At 43.9% G+C, this 25,239-nt stretch overlaps 1 protein-coding gene across 2 annotated transcripts in view; it reads left to right on the top strand.

The window, feature by feature from the left end:
• ELL2 (elongation factor for RNA polymerase II 2) overlaps positions 1-6,931 on the top strand; it is a 48,667-nt gene extending 41,736 nt beyond the window's left edge. For both annotated transcript variants that reach the window (XM_084833698.1, XM_084833699.1), the window contains 3 exons: positions 2,252-2,423; positions 3,413-3,457; positions 5,487-6,931. In XM_084833698.1, the coding sequence (XP_084689824.1) occupies positions 2,252-2,423; positions 3,413-3,457; positions 5,487-5,603 (334 nt within the window). In that variant the 3' untranslated portion in view covers positions 5,604-6,931. The remainder of the gene's footprint in view (positions 1-2,251; positions 2,424-3,412; positions 3,458-5,486) is intronic.
• Positions 6,932-25,239: the final 18,308 nt, after the last annotated feature.

Raw genomic sequence — 25,239 nt, 5'->3', positions numbered from 1 at the left:
CAATTTGCTGCAGGTACAAATCTAACTATTTATAGATGTTATTTAATCTAATTGCTAGAGAAACCTTTTAGTGCACTGTATAAATCCTGCAAAAAAAAAAAAACTACTTTAAAATGGCTGGTTACTGGTTTTCAGTATGTTGTTTGGAATGGCTTCTTCAAAAATGGAAAACCGAATGAAACTCTTATCTAGTCTGTCTGTGATAGAGTACTACAAGTAAATCTTTTTTACAACCACAAACAAAAACCAGGCATTTTGATACATGCAATAAACCTAGTGATCGACCCTTGATGGAAAGAACAGTCTATGCTTTTGAACGTTTTGAATTGAAATGCTGACAAAGCCTTACCAGTAGTAGTTTTAATGTGTTGCCATACAACACAGCAGCAATAATGCCACTCTAGCCATGTCCACATGACCCTTGTCCCTAGAATCACGCTGCCTGCACATGTCTAGCATATCAGCTGTAACTCGCGCAGAGCCCTGTTTTGTTCTTCTTGGGCAATGTACGCTCCCTCTACTGTTCAGAAAAATCTGAGAAAATGGTGTCTTGACTTCTATAATCTCACTTGAGGGCATGGCTAGCCATTTTTCTTCTGAAGGTACTGTTAATAGCAATACAGGGGACAGATAAAGTATGTGGAAGTATGTTATCTAATATTGTCAGACTCCCACTTTAGTTGGATTTATCAGTTGCTGCCATCTCAACTGAAAAACGTCATCCTTGTAATGCTTAACAGTATTATATGTGTGGAGGGAAATGTGTTTATTGACAGAAAATGGACATGTCGGTGGCTCAGAGGTTTTGCCCAGTAGAATTTGTTATAGGAAAAGACATGAACTTACAGAGGTGTTCTGGGTGGTCCTTTGGGTACAAGGGGAGACCTTCAGATAGCTGAGAGTGATGGAGTTGGATAAGCAAAGGTCACAGGTAGGAGTGTGTCAGATGTGAAAGCAGAGAGATGGAGGGAGCAAGAGCATGGAGGGTTTTGAAGGTAAGGATGAGCAAGGTGTGCAGGATCTAGGAGCAGTCAGGAAGCCAGTTTAGGGATTGGGGGGGGGGGGTCATTGCATATTCAGAGCAAGAAGAAAGGTGACATTTTGGGCAGCACAGTCCTGGACAGAGTGAGGAGACAAAAGAAGACCATAGAGGAGAAGATTTATGATATTGTTCATTCAAGCTGCTATAACCCAGCAGAGCAGGAGGCTAGAGGAGGTGTAGCAATACACAGTGAGCAGGTGGATTGCATACAAAACCTTTCCACTAAACTAGGGGTGTACGAACCCCAGTCACCCGAGTCCGCGGGCGGGGGTGGGGGGAGGCGATCCGTTCCTCCTCCCAGAATCCTCCCTGGCTGGCTCCACTCTGTGGAGAGTCTGCAGGGTCACTGGCCGGGTCCGTCCACTGCCGGACTTCCGTCCGCTGCTGGTCTGCGGACGTAAATGGCATCCAGCGTAGCAGACACTATTTGCGTCCCTGCTCTTTGCCGTGATAGGCTACGTAAAGATTTACGTAGCCTATCACGGCAAACAGCAGGGACGGAAATGGCGTCCGCTACGCCGGATGCCATTTGCATCCACAGACCAGCAGTGGACAGCAGTGGAGTGAGCAGACAGACCCGGACCTGGCCGACGGCAGGTAGGATCCAGCTGGTGCGAACTTCGAGGGGTGGTCCGTTCCACCACGGCTCCAGGGGGCCGGATTCTTTAGAATCTGGCCTCATTGGAGTCTGTGGCAGAATTCTCCACCATCCCTACACTAAACCATCTTTATCAGAGAGGACGAGGAGGAAGGGACTTATCATTTTCCTGACACAACTGGAGCAGATCTAAGCATTAATTAAAGCTTTAACTATTTCTTGACCCTTAGCAACTTGGGCTTTTTATTAACTTCTTTAATCCAACATTCAGAAGTCATGGTGGTTTACTTAAGTCTAAGAAATACCATTTCTAATCAAATATTCACACAAGGAATGTTTAAAAAAACAATCATATTTGTTTTTAATATTATTGGCTTCTGCATAAAATCCTCTGACATGTTAGCTTTCTGAAGTGGTGTTCATTTTATAAACTGACAGATAAGCAGGATATGTGCAGAAAGGAGAATTCTGACTGCCTAGGGGTGGGGATTAAAGAATATGCATAAATTGGATAAGGTTTTGTAGTGATTTACTTTCCCTCCATCTTTTAAAAAGTGAAGATACCGTGAACTGAGAATTCTGTTTTCTTAATATGTTTTTTTAAAAAACAGAAAATATATAGCAATTGTCTCGTATGAGCAACGGCAAAGTTATAAGGATGACTTCAATGCAGAATATGATGAATACAGAACCTTGCATGCGAGGGTGGAGAGCATTACTAGGAGGTTTATGAAACTAGATGCACAGCGTAAACTGCTTTCTCCAGGATCCAAAGAATATCAGGTAAACTTATTTTTCACCTTCCATGGAGGCCATTATGACTCTCTTCATGAAGGTCTGGCTCATGATTTGGGGTAATATTTCTGGAATTATATCAGTACTCCATAGTCCGGTGACATTTGAAGTTTCTACTCCTTACTAAAGAATCCAAGAATTTTTGACTGCATCATGTGTGCACCAGATCGAATTTTGAGTTTACCAGAATTATGATCACCGTTGCCCTGCAGACTTGGCAGAACCTGGTAGTGGTGATATAAGCCTGCAAGGTCTAAGCTTACATTCCGTGGCCAGGCATAAACCACTACTGGATTATTTTAGGAAGGGCTATTTATATATAAATCATGAACTGATCTTTTTTCTGACAATCTTTTTATGCAATATGCAGAAAACTGAGTGGTAGTGCTGAGTGCTTATTCATATCCCCTGGTTCCAAACAGCGTAGCAATTAGAGGAACAGGCTCAGCTCAGTCTTGAACCTTCAGATTGCTTTAAACTGAATTAAGTAATACTTATTGCTGTGTCAGACCAGTGATTTAGTGACACTAAAGGATTGTGTAGGAAGGGGAAAGACATTCAAGATGGGGTAGAATCAACAGGAGATTTGTATATACATGGCTGTTCTGTCCTACTCTCTAATCCTGAAGATGAGTTTAGCACAAATGTAAGGGCAAGATTCTTGTTTTGTCTAAAGTGTCTAGTCCAAAAACTCTTTGTTGCAGAAAAGCAGTGGCTCTTTGTGGCTAACTCTTCATGGCTGAGTGATTATTTTTCCCAGCTATTGATGGCACCACAGAAAAAGGCAGGGGTTTCAAGGAACGGGGAGGGGAAACTTTTGGTAGAATGGAAGGAAAATTTGGGATATGTAGCCTGGATTTTTTCACTGTATCTGTGTTTGGTGCGTGTGTCTTCAGTTAATCCTCAAAGTAATAGGTAATAAGTAGCTGTAGCAGCTAGCCATCAGATTATCATTGTTTTAACTCTCACACTTGTAGATCCTTCATGAGGAAGTCTTACAGGAATATCGGAAGATCAAACAGGTTTGCATAGCTTATACCTAGTTATTGTGTGCCATATACGTATAAAACTGTGTACCATACTGACTGGATAGAATTATAGAGCTGGAAGTTACCATCATAAAGGCCTAATTCATGTACTTGGGTAGGCTTCTCTGTATAAAACCCTAGTACTTGTTTGACCTGTTTTTAAATCTCCAGTGAAGAAGTTTCAAAAACATCTTTTGGCAATGTGTTTCATGACATGTGCATGTTTAAATATTGGGAAATAGTTCCTATACTTAAACTTAACCATGTTGAATCATTGCCTCTTGCCCTACCAGTAATGAGGGTGGTTTCTCACTGCATTGAGCTTGTTTTTTTCAATCTGGACCAACTCTTCCATTTGCCTGTTTTTAATATGTTTGCAGCAAATATTTTGTTTTTGCTTCTGGCTTCTTGTTAGAATGCTGGCTCTGTGCATTGTCTCTGAGCTTCAGTGCAGATGGACGGTTTGGATTTTTCTCCCTTCTGCAAAGAGACTGCAAAAGTGTACAGAAGGTTGACTGAGCCATTGAAGCATTCATTTTGCATCTCTCCCTGAAGAAGAATTGCAGAGCCCAAAACACGTTGGGATCATGAACAATTCATTGGCTCCATCGGTCTTCTGTGCACGTTTTAACCATCCTCGTTGTGTCAGTGCTCTCAATCTCAGTTGCAGTGTTTGGATCACCACCACCACCACATCACATAATGGAGCTCTGTGCTCATGGCTGAACTGCTCTGTACTATTTCATACATCTATTTCACCTTGTACATATTCCATTTGGGAAAACAGGATGTATGTCCAGGTTTTAAAAGTCTGTGGCCACGTGAATTAGCAAGAAGCTCCATTTGAGCTGGATACATTTTTGTCCTGCCTTCAGTAGCATTCCACTTTCAGAACAATTTTTGGCAAGTTGAGAACTCCTCAAGTTCTCTTGCCAGCAGAATCTTCTGCCATAGCAGCAGCCAAGGCTTGGTATTGATCCCAAGAATTCAGAATTATAAATGGTTGTCTGAAAATGTGAAAATGTTAGAAATGTGACTTTGAGGCTATAGTTAGACATATGGCTCTCCATATCTGCTCTCCCTGATAATGGTACTTAAAATTGAAGGAGTAATTCCTAGTGTTCTACTGAGCATCAGTCTGCCTTATATTGCTTACATTACTTTCTAATCCTGGGCAAATTACTTAGTAAATGGTGTGGAGCTGTGGCAGGACTGGAGAGTGATGTGGCTATCGCTAGGACAAGTACAATATTTTTCAGGGCCAATTTAAACCATCTGCTAAGGACTAGAGGTGGAAACACAGGCAAAAAGGGCTTGGAGAAGCATGGGCACAGAAGTATGTTAGGTCCTTCCACTGATTTAAGTGGAAATTGAGAGAAGCAGATGAGAGTGCTATAAACCCAACTGCCCCCTTGAGGCCTAACTAACTAATCTTGTAACTAGTTCAGGTGTGAGGGTGTGAAGTTCTGGTAAAAGGGTGTGGAGAGCTCCACACTTCCAAATTTGTACTACATGGAATGAAAACCTGAACAAAATAGCTCCAGCTAAGTTGGAAATATGACCAAATAGAATGTTAACAAATGTTTTCCATGGGTGAAATCCAGAGGTAACCATGTTTAAATCGCATGGAAGTCAGAGACCTGAGAATTAGACAGGGGGAGTGTGCTCATACTGGTTCTGCTGGATGTTTCAGCAGTGCTCAATACCAGCCAGTATGGTATTTTTGTGGGCCACATATCCAGGATGGGCTTGGGGACACTGTTGCTGGTGGTTCTGGTCCTTTCTGGACGATATGTTTCAGAAACTGGGTGCTGGGGTAATTACCATATCTGTCTGCTTTTACTTCGTTTCATTTGTTGTTTTTAATTCTGTGGCTGATTGCTTTTTAATATTGTTTCTTTGATTTTATATTGTTAGTTGCCTTGGGCATATTCAGCTACAAAGGCAGGATATACATCTGCTAAAATAAAAACATATAAATATATTTATCATAAACTTATTTTATCTTTGTTTGCTGTTGCAGTCTAGTCCCAACTACCATGAAGAGAAGTACAGATGTGAATATCTTCACAACAAGTTGGCTCACATTAAAAGACTTATAGGTGAATTCGACCAACAGCAAGCGGAGTCATGGCACTAGGGCTCTGGACCAGAAGATGTGAATAAACTAAAGATTATTTATTTAAAATTCCATACGACTTGCTCTAAGGTTTAAAAATAAGTGAAACTTCTCTAATGCAGACATTTCAGCATTAGCAGACTGAGTTGCTATTTTTGTTGATGGTGAGGATGTTGCTTCCCTGCATAGTTGAAGCTGCTTTTTTTCCAGTCCCCTTTCCTTAACACTTGTTTATCCATGGAAATCATTTTACCATTGGGTACTGGGGATCCAGTCTCTGTAGTTCTGAGGTTATGCACATTTTTTTAAAAAGAAAAATTGTAGCAAAAGAAGAAGCTTTTGGATGAATACAAGCCTGTTTTCAGACTTTTTCTTGTTAATTAAAAACTATTTGCCTTAAATGGTAGAAAGTTTAAAAATTTGCACAAAATAAAACAAAAAGTGAAACATTGTTTTTGGAGGGTTATGAGGTGGTATATAACTTCTATATACACACCTATCTATCAACAGTAACTTATTTCTGTGATTTCAACCCCCACTGCAATGGTTGCCTTACGGTGTTTGCTTGTGTATCTGAATTGTACTTAATCCATCTCTCCATAAATACACTACTTCCCACAGCATAAAACGGGGAGTATTTTGTGGCCTAATATGTCTGAAGTGTGTGTGTGTGTGTGTGTGTATGTATAAATAAGTGTGTGTGTGTGTTGAGAGAGAGGCTGCGTGCATACACAGTTGGGGAGAAATCTGCTATATAGGCCAAATGTTCAGGTTAAAACAACTGACAAAGTGTTAGTGCAGTTTTTTTTCCTATAAAACTGCTACATCTGTTCTGGAAGACAAATATTTCCATTTCAACAATTTGTCAGCTTTCTTATCAGAGAAAAATTGATACTTTACAAAAATTAATTCTATAGTTTTGGGGCAAAATTATAAAATTAAACATGTAGGTGACCTATTTATATACTGCTATAAAAGTATTTTTGAAGAGAAATATGCAATGAAGCTATTGCCTACATGAAATGTATATTTAAAGATTTTTTCCTGATTGTCAGGAATATAACAAAGATGTATTTAACTATAAAATACTGTGATCATCAAACAGCACAAACTTTCATTTCATGCAGTTAATTGGTTTAATTTAATTAAACCATCACTTTATCATGTGGGAACATAAGTTATTTGGTCACAAAATTGACTTATACTTGTCTTTTCTTTTTGTCTTAATATATTTTCTTTCGAAGTGCTGCCAATTGAAAAGGGAAGCATTATGTTTACAAGTCAATTTTTTTTTTGAATGTTTGCCAAAATTTTGGTAGTATCTTTAATAAACTTGTCTCCAGCATCAATTCAACTGTCGTGTATTGCTCTACAATAGAACATGTACTTGCCGTAAGTGTTACTCTGAGAATGGCTCAGATTCTGGAATGGGTCAGCAATTCTATTTGTATTTACCGCAAAATCCACAGGGCAGGAGGTGAGGGGGCAGCTTTTTATTTTTCCCTCCTGCTGACTGCAACGGGAGGGAATTTCTTATGTCAGCCCTCAGGGGAAACAAAAGGGCTCAGGATGTGGCATCTCTGCACCCACCCACGCACAGCCAACAGAACACCAACATCAGCAGGGGTTTCTGTGAGCGGACAGGGAACTTCTGGTGGCATGTGTTGTCCTGCTGGTGTACCTCCACCTCTGCTGGCGGGGCAGCACTTTGCGCTGCTTCCTGAGGCTCCCCTTCTGGCTTTGGTTAGTATTGCATCCCAGTTCTCTGATAAGTTTCTTTGGAAAGGACGTAACATGAGAGCAATCTCTTTGTAGCCCATGGTTAACATAAGAACATAAGAAGAGCTGTATTTTATCAGACCAAAGGCTTGGGTAGTCTGGCATTCTGTTCCCACAGTGACTAACCAGATGCCTCTGGGAAGTCCACAATCAGGACATAAGTACAATAGCATCCTCCTACTCATGTTCCCCAGCAACTGGTATACATTACCTCCAGTATCATATGCCTCTCATACTGGAGGTAATGTATAGCCATTATGACTAGTAATCACTGATAGACTTACTCTCTATGAATTTGTCTAATCCCCTTTTAAAGCCATCCAAGTTGGTGGCCGTTGCTACATCTTGTGGTAACTACATCTTGGTTGCTGCCCAGAAGAGCATTTCTGTAAAGCCAAGATCTTGTTAACATAATGTATCTCACACCACTAATTTATAATAAAATGCAAAATGTTCTGTTTTGAGGATCAATGCCACTGAAAGCTATACATTGCTTTCAAAAGGGCATTACTATACCTAGAAGGATACCCATGATCACAAGAAAGGAGGATATAGGTTTAAAGCCAGTATCTCTTCTTCCTAGGCAGTACTTCTTTTGTGTATCAGCTTAAAAATCTTAATGCATTGATGCAGAGCTGAATCATACTGCATCACAGTTGACAGTGTTTGCTTTGTTAAATGTACTTACATCAAGAGCCGAACAGTAATCTCAACATTGACATTTCTTTGCTCCGTGTGTTACCAGAGTTACAGTTTTCTTTGACTAGTTAGCATTTGTCATTTCATCATTTATGAGCCTTGCTGGAGTGTTAAATCTCATCTAATACAAGTGGGTAGACATCAGCTTGAGGAACAGAGAAACCTTGGTTTGTTACCAACTCAGCTCTGGACTTGTTCCAGGTGGCCTTGGGCAAATCACTCTCTGACTGGGTTTATACAACATGACAACCCGCCAAGGGGAGCCAACCATGGTTGGTTGTTGTGTTGTCCAAACCCAGAGCATTTTCCACGCAGTGGCTTATTTTTTGGCAACAAGCTATGGCTTGTTGTAAGGTTATTCTTGCCGATGATGGGTTGTTATGTCCAAACCCAGGAGACAAGTTTAATCGTGGGTTGTGGCAATCGGTTACAGAGCCACTCAGCAAGAGCGCCAAAAAAGCCCTTGCCTCACTTTTCACAATCTCAGCAGTGACTGACCTTCCACCGATGCTGAAATGGCACTTTGGAAAGACCATCATTCGTTCTACAGCGCTTTTTTTCCCCCACTGCTTTTGGAGTCATAATTGGGGTGGGAGGTCAGTCAGTGCATTCTTCTGGCTGTCCGATATATGTAGTCTTGCCTGGTCATTTTCCTTGTCTGTTTTAGCTGTCAAAGGGAGGGGAGCAGGTAACCTACAAGGAAATTAACAAGATAAGGTTGCCTATTGGCTAACTTTTGCACAGTTGTGAATAACCATGGGAGAAATAATACTAAGAGAAAGGAGGAACCCAGCACTGCAAATCAGAAGCACCAGAAGTGGGGGGAGGGGGGAGTCAAAAGAAGTAGGTGCACCAAAAGGAGGGGCAATATCCCTTGACATTGTGATCCTCTGGCTTTTAAGTGTTGGACTGACACCTCACAGTGTCCCCACCTTTGCAACACTTCCCAACTCTCCAGCTACTCCGGAAAGGGGGGATATTAAAAAAAAAACCACTTAGTGCTGCAGTTACTGTGGCTCCCTTACAGTTTAAACAATCCCTGAGGAGACCGCTACATGGAATGGAGTGAATTAGGCCCCATGGGGGGGGGGGTGTAAGTACCGCTGGTGCTGGCACCCCATTTGCTCCATCCCATTCCACCGCCCCCTAAGGGTTTTCTAAAAAACTGCCAGGAATATTTGCACATTTTGGGGTACTGGAAAGTAAATGGAAGGGAAATGTACACCGATGTAATGGCTGGGCATAAATGGAAGGGAAATCTGCACACCTGCTTTACCTGTAGGTGTGCAAATTTCCCCTTCATTTCCTTCCCTGCCATTAAGTTTGTGCAAATTTCCCTTCCATTTTACTTCCCTGCCATTAAGTTTGTGCAAATTTCCCTTCCATTTTACTTCCCAACCATTAAATTTGCTTACATTTTTGCATTTTTTAAATAATGGTCAAGGAACTGCAGCGACTGCAGCAGTAAGTTTTCCAAAAAGGGTTCGCAAAAAAGTGGGCACGGGGAGTTCATGTCTCCCCTTTCTGGAGTAGCTGAAGAGTCAGGGAAGTGTTGAAAACATGGGGGATACTTATCAGTCCAGCTCTTAAAAGTGAGAGGATCACATCGCTGAGGGGGAGATACTCCCCACCCAGCTTTTTTGTGCACTTACTCCCTTGGCCACTTTTCCCCACTTTTGGTGCTTCTGAATTGTGCTACCAGGTCCTTCCTTTCCCTTAGTATTATTTTCCCCCCCAGTCCTTCACAACTGTACGCAAATAAGCTGATAGGCAACCTCACCTTGTATGTTACCTACTCTGCCTGGCCACTTCCCTTTGACAGCTGAAACAGACAAGGAAAGTGACCAGGCACGACTATACCTATTGGACAGCTGTAAGTGGGCTCTTGCTCAAGACCAATAAAATAACAAAAAAAAATATGACCCCAATTCTGCATTTTTGAGGCACCAAAAAATTAAAAAGCTGGGGAATGAAAAGGTGTAGTAATTGGAGCAACTGCAATTGTGCATTTTTGAGAGACTGAACAATATTTTGTTAAAAAGCCAGGGAACAAAAAAGGGGTAGTGATTGGAGTTGGGAGGGGGAGACGAAACAGATTTTGCTGCAAAGACCCATAGAATATGTGAAGGAGCCAGCTGGAGGACCAAGGGGGAGAACAAACCACGGCAAGCCCGATAGTTGGGCGTACTGGGGGTTGTTCCACAAACAAACAACCCACAGCGGCATAATCGTAGGGTGACTTAGTGTGATGCGTGAACCCGCCCTCTGTGTGTTTTCGTTCTTAGTTGTTTAAAGGGAATTATCATAACGATACAAGAATAAGATATGCAAAATAGTAACTACCTATGCAGTTGCATAAACTTCCTGCTTTTACGAGTTTGTTTACAAGCAGCTTGTAATTATTATACTACATGTCTTGAAGCCTGGCAACTACTTTATATGTTCCGTCCTTTGACAGTTAAGATACTGTAGCTAATAGACTTGACTTATGAACCACAAAGTCCCCAATTCAAATATCAGTGCAGCCATGAACTCACTAGATAAACTTAGATACAAAACTATAGTGCAGTTGGAGGGTTGAGGATAATACTACTGACCTACTTCATAGGATGGTTGTAAAGATTACTGGGACTGTTACATGAAGTGCTCTGAACACTCTAATAAGAATGACCTGCTTTGGACATATTGTTGAATCACAGGTGGTCATTGCGTGCAAGCCTGGCACTATGGGTTAACTGTGGGCTGTTAACTATGAACAACCCACAAAGGGAAGCCATGGCTAATGAACTAAGGGTTATTTAAACCATGGGGTCTCTGTGGATCACATGTGTTCTCTGCACCTGTGTGGAGCCTCATTTGGGAAACATAGCTGAAGAATTTTTGGCAGGAACCCTTCCCCACTGTACCAGTGCACATATCCCTAGTGAGTTCCTGCCTATTCCCTCATTTCTCTTTCAACAGCCATTACCGTAGCTTCATAGGCATGGATGGTGTTAGGAGTTGGCCTGCCTGGAACCTATGGAACCTAGATCTGAGCTGTGTCCCGGATCTTTAGAGCTGCCCCAATTGCCATCATCTGCCTTAATACAAGTCTGCTTTTTACCTTTTAAGCTCAGTAGCCTTGCAGTTACTATGAGACCTTAGAACTCACTCCCTTAGCAGATTAAAAGGGAATGTAGCATAAAGGAACCAGCCTTTTAATTGGAGGGGAGACTGACACCTTTCCTTCCACCGTCTGCTCATTATTTTCATTAAGTCCAGAGTCCAAAACTGCTTAAGAACACCATGATCACCCAACTTTCTTGAAGCGTGCCTGACTCTGCAGAGACTGGCCTAGCCAATTGCTACTGGGCAATTGCACTTGTGCCCTGGGCCACTGTAGGCAGTGAGGCCCTGACAAGACAAAGAGCAGGCACGTTGGCTACTTACATATCTAATGGAGTGCCAGAGGCCTTCTTCATTGGTTGCTTCCTCCAAGCTGGCCTAGGTCCCTTACCCTGGGGGAAAACAGAAGTGGGTTTGAATGAGCAACAATATCTGAACTAGGGGCAAGGTAATGTATGTGGTTCGGCTTGTCAGCTTGCTTGAGTGTGTCGAGCTCCTTGGCTCTGCAGTCATCTTTCTGGAGTGCACCTGCTTTCTGCATGATCCATATGGCCAGATTCTGGAAGGTGCATGGTCCGCCTTGGCATCAGGGGTTTGCATGAGGCTAGAGAAAGGTGAATAGATTTGGGAGAAGGAGAGGGACTTCTTGGTGTTTTGTGTTCAAAAGCCACTATACCTTGTGGAACCTTAAAGACTCACAAATTTACAGTGGCATAATAAGCTTTCATGGACTGGAGTCCACTGTACAGGAAGTTATTTTGAAAAATGTTGCTTTTCATGCAAATAGAGAAAAATAGCACTTGCTAAAATAAAGGTACAGGAACCCTGATGATCTCTGTTGCATCTGATCCCACTGGATTAGCTGGCTTTTTGCCCACATGTGCTTCCCATCCTGCTGCCTGCCTTGAATCTTTCTGCCTGAGTTTTTTTCTGAAATCAAATGTCCTCTCCCCCGGCCATATATCTCTTTTTACAAATATGAGTGTCCTTAGGAGATAGGGTCCTCTAAAGTTGTGTGCATGCAAACGCATGCACACGCGCATGCACACACACACACATTTTCAAGCCTGAGACAGCTGCCTCGGACAGCTGATTTGGGACATCATGAAAAAGCAAATTATTCATTACTGAATTTATTGTTGTATTTTCACTGCCAAGGAAAGGGAGAGGTGCTTGTAGGATTTCCTGCCTCAGGGGCCAAAACAACTTGACTGGCTTTGAGGTCTACTATGCACCTTGACTGGGGGGGTGGGGTGCCATTTGCTGCTCTGCCTCAGGCAGCAAAATGTTTTGGGACCAGCCCTGGACATGGCTATAGAGAACTGTGGGGTGGGAAAAAGTAGCTGAGATGGTATAGGAAATTATGTGGGGTAGGAAACACGTGGGGTACAGAGAGATCTGTGGTTGGGGAAACATGTTCAGGATTACATCAAATTTACTGTGTAATCTTAAACATTACTCAGAAGTAAGCCATAGTGAGTTCAATGGGCTTTACTCCCAGATAACAGTATGTAAGATTGGAGTCTTACTCCTTAGTAAATGTGCTCAGAGATGCAACCTGCCTTATCTACACTGAAGATAGTTCCAGTAACTGGATATAGAGAAAAACCTGAGAACTGATAACTTTGGTGATTTAAAAAACAAGCAACCAAAAACAAAGGTAGCCATGCTGGTCCATGAGAAATAAAAACCCCAAATCCACAGTTGGGCAATACCTTTAGTAGGAATTTTGGTTGGTCCTACTAAAGGTTTCCAAGAGCTGTATGATGATGAGGTTGCTAGAAACGTAATATTGCAACATTTGGTGAAGATTTTAGGATTTCAAGAATTTAAAACCCAAGAATTGTTTGGGGACTAGCAGCAGCAAAGCAATGTCCTCCAGTTCTGAGGTCTCTGTCCAGTGCTGTTGTGCTTGTGGGTTAAGGGGGGGTGGGAAGAGTGAAGATTTCCTCAGAAGTACTTCCCAGTATGTTTAATGGGGTTTACTCCCTGGTAATTGGGTAAGTTTGCAGCCTAAGAGCATGGGTTATTATCCTCTACAATACATTCCTACACTCTCCCTTGCCAGTGTGCCATGTTCAGTTTGCAATTAATTGGTAAATGCTTAAGGTTGCATACAGCTTCTTGCTGGTCCCAGTCACTCTATCCTCCCCATCTGGATTTAGGCCTGAAAGACCAAAGAAAAGTATGGGTGCATGGAGGATAAGTTCTGAGTTGCACCAGGTTTTGCAGTTTATCTTGTCTCTTTACAACAAGGGTTTAAAACTTTCTTCCCTGGGGGTATAGCTGTCACCTGTCTCTGCATCTCATGCTCCAATGGATGGTTTCTCTGTTTTTTCACACCTGCTCTCTAAGCTGTTTCTTGGGTTGGGGACTGTCTTCACAAGCAATTTAGTGCAAAGGTAGAGCAGTCTGAATTCCTTCACAACAGATGACATCATCACCAGTCCACTGCCAACCGGCCGCTTCCCTCTTTTTTTTTTTTTTTTACTGAAAGCGGCTGCCTGGTGGTTTTACCACAGTGTGCCATGTCCCCCCACATTAAATCCTGAGTGTGCCTCTGTGACCTGACAGTAACATGGCCAAGAGGATGGTATACCCCATTTCCTCTTGTTTCCCCCATGGAAGTAGTTTTTCCCATTGAGAAAATCCCTAGGAGCGCAGCAGCAACCCCTCACATTACCACAGTAGTGGGGATACTCATTCACCTTAGGTAGCCTGCTTTTAATCTTTAATATATCCCCCCTCTTTTCTGTGTATGTTTACTCAGAAGTAAGTAATAAATCTCACTCCCCTGCAGTGAAAGAGTTAAAGGCTAACTTTAGTAACTCTCCCTAAAGCACTCTTTGGCTTCTCCTATGCTCTCTTAAACCCCTATTGTGATGTTATGTTTCCTCATGTTCTGTAGTTTATCTGATGTAAAGTCGTTTCTCTGTTGTTATGTAAAGTCCTTTCTCCACTTTATTGCAGTAACCATCTTTCAGGTTTACGGGAACTTCTCATTGCAAGCAGGGAGAAGGACAAAGGGAGAAGTGGGGGTTGGAAGCAGTAACTCTGTGGCAGAGTACTGGAATGGGGCAAAATTGAGGGGCTGAGCTGTTCTCAGGGGCAGCTTTCAGATGCTGAACTTGAGAACTAGGGATTTTGGCTTCTTCAAATAAATCTACACACATGGGAAAATTAGTTGCTCTCCATTCATAATAATGTAGTAGCAAGGGGGAGCCTGGACAAGGGCAGGAAACAAGCCTATCTCATTGGTTGAGCAGCCCCTACCATTTTGATGGCACTCAGTTCTACTCACCACACCCCAGGGAGTATGTTCCTTTCAAGCACTGTGTGACCTGAAAACCAGATTTTAAAGATACGGTTCACTCTCCTTATCGTGCTTTGTGGGCCCCTGATGGATCAAAATCGATTCTATGAAAATCTGGGTAATATTCCAACGTGCGTCTCATTTCGTTGTCATCAAGACAGGGTGTACAGAATCTCACTCCTTCAATTAGGCTTCCAGTACCAACTTGGAGCTTGTCGGCTGATCTGCACACCTTGACTGCAAAGCCATTTGAACTGCTTGCAATTATATTCCCATCTCTTGTTGTGGAAAAGTGCCTTTCTGGTGGCTGTTACATCAGCCCACTGATCCAACAATCTGTGTGTGCTGTGTATTTATGACTTTCCTTATATGACTTTCAACTTTATATAACTTTCCATTGTGATAAGATCGTGCTCCATCCAAACGTCACGTTCCTGCCCAAGTTGGTGTCTGAGTTCCAGTTAAATCAGGACATTGTACTCCCATTTGCTTTCCATCTCCTTCTACTCCAACTGAATCTACTCTTCATATACTGGATGTTCCAAGGACATTGGCTTTCTAGAAGTTAAAAACTGAGCCCTTTCATCAGTTCCCTTGCTTATTTTTGTGCTACGGTGGCAAGCGATAAAGACTACCAGTGTCATCTCAGAGACTGCATCCTTGGTGGTCCACAAAATCAAGTTGGTATATGAACTGGCTGTCCTCAACCTTTCTGGTCCCATCCAAGCTCACTCGATTCATGCTGGGGCTACCTCAGTGACATTTGGGATAGCAGTCTCTCTTCCTGAGCTCTGCAGAATAGCCACTTGGTTGAAACCATCGACCTTCATCAGCCATTACCAACTTGATGGGCAGATCAGGGCACACTGCTCCTTCAACCACACAATTCTGCCCACTGTCCTACAGTAGGACACCAACCCATCAGTCAGCTTGTAAGTCAGCTTGCTACTCGCCCATATGTGTGATGCACAGAGACCACAAAGAAGAAGGACAGGTTGCTTACCTGTAACTGTAGTCATTCGAGTGGTCATCTGTGCACTGACACAACCCACCCACCATCTCCGCCTCGGTGTTGATATCTATGTTGGAACTGAAGCTCTGCTCTGTTCCAAGGCTGAATGGACAGTCTCAAGGAACTGAGGGAATAGGCAGAAACGCACTAGGGGCATGCACACTAGGATGGTGGAGGAGGGTTCTCACCAAAAATTCCTCAACTACAGAAGTTTCTCAAATGGGGCTCTGTACAGGTGCACTGCCCATATGTATGAACTCACTTGAAGAACTACAGTAACAGATAAGCAACCTGTCTTTCTCATTGTGTGTGAACCATGGGTTGTTTTGACAGGCTACAGTTGCAGCAGGCAAAAGTGGTCCAAAAACACAGCCTCTTTACATGCCAGTACTGCAGTGCTACAAATACAGTTGGGGCACAGGAAGGGAGCAGGTAAAGGAGGAGGAAAACAACCCAAGAACTGAGAAAATAAACCATGGTTTGTTCCATCTGCCAGACAAACCCTGGGTAGGGCAACAAACCATTGTTTAAATAAACCACAGATTAGCGTACGTGCAGACCAGGCCACTAAGTAATATTATTCCATGGCTTACAAAATGACTTGGACCAAACAGCATGGGTTGTTACATATGAACCAGGCCAGAGTATGGACTGAGTATGCATTGTCATTGAATCATGGGTTGTTGTTGAATCGTGGGTTGTCATGTGTGAACCCTGTACTATGGTTTAACTATGGATTGTTCAGCACAAACAACCCAGGAAGAGAACCCATGGTTTGTTGTTAGGTTGTGAGGCCTGGGTTGTTTGTGATTAACAATCCGTAGTTAAACCATAGTACAGGGTTCACACATGACAACCCACGATTCAACAACCACCCATACTCCGGGTTGTCATTATGTGTGAACCAGGTCAATATCCATTTCAAGTTACACTACAGGATTACTCTCCATGGAGCGTCCAGTCCCATTGGGCAACGTGAATGGAGTTTCCCTCCCCTTAATCCCCTTAATTCAGTCCGACATAGGATTATTTTACAAACTGGATTACTTTACAAAATACCATGAATAGGGGTGGTGCAGCAACAATGCTTGGTCTGGTGGATTGTAGGCTGTGTATTTTTATAATAATTATTATTATTAATTACATTTCTATACCACCCAATACCCAAAGCTCTCTGGAGTGTTCACAGCAGTTAAAACCATAAAATACAACAGAAGATACAATATAAAAGTTTAAAATCTTAAAACTACAGTACAAAATAAAAATAAAAACCAAAATAAAACCTGTTTTATTCAGTTAGTTTGATTTATTGCGTGGTATTCCATCAAGGAAATGTCGTTCAAGACAGCTAATAATAAGAACCAGAATTTAAAATAAGAACTTAATTAAAGCAATCATAAAATAAATATATTAAAACACAATTAAAAAACATGCCAATAAAAACAGAACCCAGCCCCAAAGACCAGCTTACATGCCACAGGCCTGCTTGAATAAAAAGCTATTTTTCTGCCAGCAGAAGGACAAGAGAGATGGATCCAACCTAGCCTCCCAAGTTCCAAAGCTTGGGAGTGGCCACCAAGAAGGCTCTGTGTTGCTTTGTAATCATATGATACGAGGAAATGTATCAAGAAGTTGCAAGAAAATACATGTTTAGGAATAAGAGGATAAAGAGTCTTGCTAGATCAGACTGAAGGCCTATTTAGTCCAGCATTCTGTTCCCACAGTGGCCAACCAGATGCCTATGGGATGCCCATAAGCAGAAAATGAGTGCAATAGCACTCTCCCCCTTATGTTCCCCAGCAACTGGTATTCAGAGGCATACTCATAGCCATGACTTGAAGCCACTGATAGCCTCATCTTCCATGAATTTTTCTAATGTCCTTTTAAAGCAGATGATGACTGCTCAGTTAATTATTTTAAAGTAAAAGAACCACTGCAGGTTTTTTCCTGGCAAGTCAAATGTGTGTCTTTGAAGCCACCTTGGATTTCATGTTCATAGGTGCTACTGTATTTTTGTATATGCCATCTCAATCGGCCATGACAAGCACCACATTTATTTGGTGAAGGATAATCAAAGAGAATCGCTGTGCGAGAGTATGGCTTGCTAAACAGGGTTATTTCTGTTCCTGTGTTCCAACTTCCTTAAAGTGTTAAAGCTGTTCTTCAGTTGTAATGTGCAAACTATTCCAATAATTTCCCAAAGTGAAATTGCATTTGTTTGTTTATTAAATTTCTTAATCGCCCATCTGGCCAGTCACCTGGCCACTCTGGACAATGTACATCAATACAAAAAGTTTTAAAACAGTAAAAATTTACATTAAAACATCGTATTTATAAAAATACCCTAACCACCCCAAAAGCCTACCTGAACAACCACATTTTTAATGCATGGTGGAAGCTCATTAAAGAGGGGGCATGGCGGAGTTCCCTAGGGAGGGAGTTCCACAGAGTGGGGGCCACCACAGAGAAGACCCTCTCCCTCGTCCTCTAGCCTAGCTGTCCTGGCTGATGGGACAGAGAGAAGGCCATCCGAGGCTGCTCTTGTTAAATGGCCTGACTGGTGCTGCTGGAGGCTGAGCCGGAACCCTATAGGGTTTTAAAGGTCAAAACCAACACCTTGAATTCAGCCTGGAAAACAACTGGTAACCAGTGCAACTGCTTCAGCACTGGAGTGATGTGATCATGCCGGCAGCTGCCTTTAATCAGGCGAGCTGCCGTGTTCTGCACCAGCTGCAGCTTCCAAACCGTCTTCAAGGGTAACCCCACGCTGAGCGCATTACAGTAATCTAAATGAGAGGAGACCAGGGCATGTGCTACTGATGGGAGCAGATGGTCGGGAAGGTAGGGACGCGGCCACCATATCAGATGGGGTTGGTACAATGCTGTCCAGCTCACAGCTGACACCTAAGCCTCCATGGACAGCTTGGAGTCTAAAATGACCCCCAGGCAGCAGACCTGGTCTTTCAAGGGTAGCCGTACCCCATTCAACACCAGGTCAACATCCCCCAGCTTCCTCTTGTCTCTCACCAAAAGTACCTCGGTCTTATCAGGGTTCAGCTTATTCCTCCCCATCCAGCCACTCACCGTCTCCAGACATTCGGACAGGGATTCTATGGCCAACCTTGGTGAAGATTTGAATGAGACGTAGAGCTAAATGTCATCAACATATTGATGACACCACACCCCAAACCTCCTGATGATAGCCCCCAGCAGCTTCACATAGATGTTACAAAGCATCGAGGAGAGGATGGAACCCTGTGGCACCCCAAAAGTGAGCGGCCACGGGTCCGAAACCTCCTCTCCCACTGCTACCCTCTGGTACTTGCCAGAGAGGAAGGACAGGAACCACTGTAATACAGTGTCTCCAATGCCCAACCCCTCCAGGCGGTCCAGGAGGATACCGTGGTAAACGGTATCAAAAGTCGCTGATAAGTCAAGGAGAACAAGGAAGAAGCAGTCGTTACTATCCAAATCCCTCTTCATATCATCCACCAAGGCAACCAAGGCCGTTTCTGTCCCATGCCCAGGCCTGAAGCCCGATTGATATGGATCTAGATAATCGGCTTCTTCCAAATGTGCCTTCAACTGCATCGCTACCACCCGCTCAATCACCTTGCCCCAAAATGGCAGATTCGAAACTGGGCGGAAGTTGTTCAAAACTTGGGGATCCAAGGAGGGCTTTTTTAAAAGCAGTCTTATCACTGCCTCCTTGAGAGCTGATGGCATCACTCTCTCTTCAAGGGAGGCATTCACCACCACCCTGATCCCCACACCCAGCCTCTCTCTGCAGCTCATAATGAGCCAAGATGGGCAAGGATCAAGTAAGCAGGTGGTCGTCCTTACAGATGGAAGCACCTTGTCCACTTCATCAGAAGGAAGAAGCTGGAACCAATCCCACAAAACCAGTTTGCCACAGACCGCCTCTTGCTCACTAATTGTATCCACAGTGCATGGAATAACACCCCTAACCCGATCAATTTTATCTGCAAAGTGCCTTGCCAAGGCCTCACAGGAGGCCTTAGAATGCTCCAGAGGTTCTGGAGCAACTGGACTGACCAGGCTCCAGACCACTTGGAACAGCCTCCTGGGACAGCACCTGCGGACGCAATAGAGGCAGCATAATATTCCCTTTTTGCTGCCTTCACCACCACGTGATAGGCTGAAGATACAGCTATAGCCCGTGTCTGATTGTTTTTGGAGTGAGACTTCCGCCACCAGCGCTCTAGCCGTCTCACCTCCTGTTTCAGAGCTTGTAAGCGTGGATTGAACCATGGTGCAGTCCGAGCCCTGTTCAGGGGGAGAGGGCATTTTGGAGCCACCCAATCTAATGCCCCAGTGATTGCGGCATTCCAGCCACCCACCAGTGTCTCGACCGAGTGGTTGTTGGCGTGCTCCAGAGAACCCCCAAGTGTGTTGAGGAATCCATTCGGATCCATAAGATGCCTGGGGTGGACCATTTTAATGGGTTCTCCACCCCTGCGGAGGGGTTGTGGAACCGAGAAGTCCAACATCACCAGAAAGTGATCTGATCATGACAAGGGGGTGGTGGATATACCCCTGACTTCCAGATCACTCCCTACTTCTCCAGAAACAAACACAAGGTCTAGCGCATGACCGGCTACGTGGGTGGGCCCAGTTGGAACAGGGTGCGGCTCCCAGGAAGCCACGGTCTCCATGAAGTCCCAAGGTGCCTCCGTGAGGACGGCCTCTGAATCTACATTGAAATCCCCAACACCAATAAATTAGGGGACATCAGAGACCACCTCAAGCACCTCGGCCAGGGAGTCAGTCATGCAGTGGGGTGGGCAGTATACAAGCAGAATCCCCAGACTGCCCTTCAGGCCCAACCTCCAGTACATGCACTCAGCAACCTTGGTCTCCTGTAGAGGGGGTCTGGTGAAGACAGAGGACTCCCGGTAGATAACAGCCACTCCCCCTCCCTGATCCCCAGCCCTTGGCTGCTGTGCATACAAAAATCCAGCCAAGGCACATGGCTGTCATGGATGAGGGATGAGGGATGTTTTCTGGGTAACAGACCTGGCATTGCAGAGCAGCAGACAAAGGCCAGAAGATGGAGTCGCGCCTCCCTCAGACATCCTTTGGCTCTGGACAGGCCAGGAACAAGGGACAGATATTACACATCTCTCCCTTGTTCCCTTTACCTGGCATGGCCTGCCCCTAGCACTCCGCCAGCGCCTGCCACCCAGCCTCTGTATATTCTGGCCCCCAATGCTCCCCCCACTGCCTCCATCAGGTGGACATATGCCCCCTTGCTCCCTCCTATCAGGCAGGCTACCCACCGCTAAAAACACAACAGAATCCCCCCAAAACCCATCCCCCACCAACAATTGAACAAAAATCAAAACAATACATATCCCTCACAATACGCCAGGCAGAAGTTCACAGGGCGGGTGGCAGCAGACACACCCTCTTCCCAGGGTGGTGGCTTCTCCTGCGGATCCTGGCTCTCCCAGGCCACCTCAGCCAGCCAGCTTATACAGCCCCTCCAGGAAGGGACAGGTGGAAGTAGTCAGAAGAGCTGGCTCAGTACCCAGGGGCCTGGTTCTGCAGGGACTGGTGGTCTGCCCAGCAGAAGTCCACAGGGAGAGCAGTGGTGGCAGCAGCAGCAAGCAGGCACACCCCCTTTCCCGGGTGGTGGCTTCTCCTGCAGATCCTGGCTTTTGCGGAACAGATCATAGAATCATAGAATAGTAGGTTTGGAAGGGGCCTACAAGGCCATCAAGTCCAACCCCCATGGGTTGTTCATTAATCAGCAACTATGGCCCTTCTGTCTATACCAATTTGCGTTCAGTAACGTTTTGCCTTTTTGCTGCTTTTCATTTATTTTTTAAAAAACTGGAATCAAACTGGGAAAGAATCCTACCTGAAACCCTGGAGACACTGCCAGTCAGTGTCAACAATACTGGCCCAAGTGGACCAATGATCGGACTCAGTATAAGGCAGCTCCCTATGTTCCTATCCTAGATGCTATGTTTAAACTGCAACAACTCCCAGGAAATGCACAGGTTGACCCTATAGATACAGCCCCCCGAGACCCAGCTAGATAGGCAGAACTATTGCATGTTTGCTCTCATTTGCTTTCATGCATGTCGTTATCCCTGCCTCCCTCTGTCTTGTGCCCTCCCGATTCTAACTTTACATTTTATATGTGTTCTGTGACATTTCATGTACACTGGCTATGCTATTTTAATAATAACGTTGTAGCCATTTGCCTCACCATAAAGTACGATACTGAATCACTGGAGATGCCACCAATACTGTAAGGGTTGTTGCTAGGGTTTTTCAGTATATGGTCTTCTCTGAACAGCAGGGAATAACATTAAGATCCTTCTCTCCACATTGCATTAGTAGTGTTGTCATGTGGCGCAGAGTGGTAGGTGGCAGTACTGCAACCAAAACTCTCCCCACGACCTGAGTTTGATCCCAGCGGAAGCCGGGTCTCGGGTAGCCGGCTCAGGTCGACTCAGCCCTCCATCCTTCCGAGGTTGGTAAAATGAGTACCCAGCTTGCTGGGGGAAAGGTAGTCATGACTGGGGAAGGCAATGGCTAACCACCCCGCTACAGTCTGCCATGAAAACACCAGCGAAAGCGGCACAGGATCACTCAGTAATGACCCGGGGCTTGCACAGGAGGACCTTTCCTTTTTCCTTTCATGTTTTTATATGGACCAGCCATGTTTTATGGCAACCCCACCTCCTGGTTCAACAGGATGCAAATGAAGTTCCGTAATGAGACATCCTTCCTGGAGCATGTGTCAGCCAGGTGCCTCTCCTGAGAGTTGGCTGGGAAGGGGGCTCCCTGATCACAAACATGCTTCCCTTTTTAGTGTGCTGAACCTGTACAGGTGGGACCATAGTTCAGTGGGCAGAGCACCTGCTTTGCACGCAGAAGGTCCCAGGTTCAATCCCCGGCATCTCCAGATAGGGCTGGAAAAACCCCTGCCTGAACTCCTGGAGCGCTATTGCCAGTCAGTGTTGAAAATACTGGGCTAGATGGGCCAATGGTCTGACTGAGGATACTTTTCTGCTTACCAGGTAAAATTCAAGTTTTATATTTATTGATTTATGTATTGATTTTCATTTATTACATTTCTGTACCTCCCAATAGCTAAAGCTCTCTGGGCAGTGAACAATAGTTAAAACCATCAAATACAACAACATGACAAAACATATAAAACTTTTATAAGTTTAAGGGCGCAATCCTATGCATGTTTAGACAGAAAAAAAAATCCAACATGCTGGGAGATGTAGGACTTTTTTCTGTCCGAACATGCATAGGATTGCACCCTAATTTAGCATACAAGGAGGTCTAGGTACTTAAAATTATTCTGTAGAGCAGAGGTTGGGGACATGTGGCCCTCCAGGTGTTGATGGACTGCAACTTCCATCATCCCTCACCATTGGCTATGCTGGCTAGGGCTGATGGGAGCTGCAGGCCACCAACACCTGAAAGCCACATGTTCGCCACCCCTGCTCTAGAATGATGTCCTACGATGTTCAGTTCATTTTACTGCAGGCTTTGTGGAGTTTCTTCTCTCACTGGATGTATCAGTGTTGGGGCAATAACTGAATGTTTTCATGTTTTACCAATAAGCTTGCTTTACTCTTAACTAAACATTATTGTGGAACATCAAGGAGACTCTTTGGTAATAGGATTGATAAACTTTTTAATCAGATCCCTTATGCTGAAAAGCATGACATCAAATAATATGGGTAGGCGGGTTTAGTACAGTTTCCCCCCAACCTAGTGCCCTCCAGATGTGTTGGACTATAGCTCACATCATCCCCAGCCAGCATGCCTATTTGGAGGGTACCCAGCAGGGGAAAGCTGGTTTAGTATAATATTCCAGTGTAAGGCTAAAAGGCAGGACTCTTGTGTTTGAATGAAATCTAGAGGCATATTACACACACGCGCAGAGAGAGAGAGTGAGAGAGAGAGAGAAGTCACTAACCACTAAGACTTAACCAGCAAAGATCTCACAGGTACAGAACATGCTGCAAATAGTCACAGGATGTACTGACCTGCTCGAGGAGTTTTCCCACAGCATCTAAGGTCTCAGGCATGCTGTGACATTGATTCAGACCTTGGCACCTTTTACTTCTCAATAAGCATTGACCTAACATGTTGCTACAATGTTATATGATGAAGCATTGTGCCGCTGGAGATGCTTGCTTTAGGACAAGACGTGAATGAGCTTTAACCACTTGTGGTAGTTAATCACAGTCATTGTTCTCTCTCTGTCGCCCTATGCTGTTGGCCAAGCATGACTAAATAAAGCTTCTGAATTTCAGATTTTGATGTGAAGCAAAATCTTCACATCAAAATCTGGATGCATGGATTCTGTGAAATCCATTATGTGTTCTGCAGATTGTCAGGCATCTTTTGTTCTGTCATCCAGCCATTGACAAAATTGGATTTTTTTAGGGATGTACAAGAATTTTGTGCCATTTGCTTTAATGCACATTAGCAAGAGTGCAAATTTGCGCAAATACCCCCCAAAAGTAAAAGAGCAGTCCACAAGTCCACAGAAGCTGCACTAGGGAAAAGCCGGTCCACTGCAGGATCCCCAGGCTGGATTCATAGAGATCTCATTTGAATCCATTGTGGATTTCTACGACATCCCTAGAAACAAGTAGCTGCAACCAGATGAAGGAAATAGGGGTGGTTTTCTATAGAAAGTAAAAAAAGGATATAAAAAGCCCTATGCAATACTGTGAAGGCTGAATTGGACTTAACAATAGATTAAAATATTAGGGAAAGGGGGAGACTGAATCCAGCAGTATGTTTATGAGAATGTGATACAGAACTAGTGTGTGGTAAACAAATCCCAAGGCAGGCTTTTATGGGAATTCACCCAGCTACTTGAATTGTCCCTAGACAACCATTCTAGACAATTGTGTAAGTGTTGGTCATTGCAAAATCCTGTGCTATTCCCAAACATGCCCCTTTCATTCTTGTGAAAACTACGTCCTATAATTATTTATACTGGAAACCTAAAATTGTTCCTCTGATTCAGCAGTGGGCAACTTGTAGCCATCCAGATGTTTTGGCTTATAACTCCCATCATCCCTCACCATTGACTCTGCTGGCTAAGGCTGATAGAAGTTGTAGGCCAAAACATCTGGAGGGCCACAAGTTGTCCAGCTCTACCATAGTTTCAGAAACAAGTTGATTTTTTTTTAGCCTTATGTCTGCTTTATAATACTTTGTGTGCTGGGAAATGCCTGTGTTTTTTTAATTTATAATATGCTTTACGATCTGTCTGTCAAGCAGCTGTACAATCATTCTCCGTGCTAAATCATCAACATAATTCCCATTATACAACTAGGAACTGAAAGATGGTGAAGTGCCTAAGATTCCCTTCCTCTGCAAGCTGATGTCCAGCAACTTGGTCATGCTGACTTTCTAAAGGCCTTTCTTTGGCCTGACAAAAACTATATTTCAGTGCCTAGTTGGAAGGCCCTCTTGTATTGACCCATATTGGAATGCTATAGTACAGCCTTTCCCAGCCTGGTCCCCTCCAGATATTTTGGACTGAAATTTCCAGCTGGCTGGGGCTGATGAGAGTTGAAGTGCGAAACATATGGAGGGATCCAGGTTGGGGAAGCTGCTATACTAAATAGTTGAACTTTGGTCCCACTGAAATCAATATGAAACATTAGTCAAGACTTCAGTCCCATTCATTTCAAAGTGCAACTAATAGTCTAGATCATGGCAGGGAATGTGTA

The sequence above is a fragment of the Heloderma suspectum genome, chromosome 2, assembly GCF_057233095.1.
Source record: "Heloderma suspectum isolate Gila_16-S chromosome 2, 16-S_ref, whole genome shotgun sequence".
In the NCBI taxonomy this organism is placed as follows: Eukaryota; Metazoa; Chordata; class Lepidosauria; order Squamata; family Helodermatidae; genus Heloderma; species Heloderma suspectum.
This window is presented reverse-complemented; position numbering and strand designations above follow the sequence as displayed.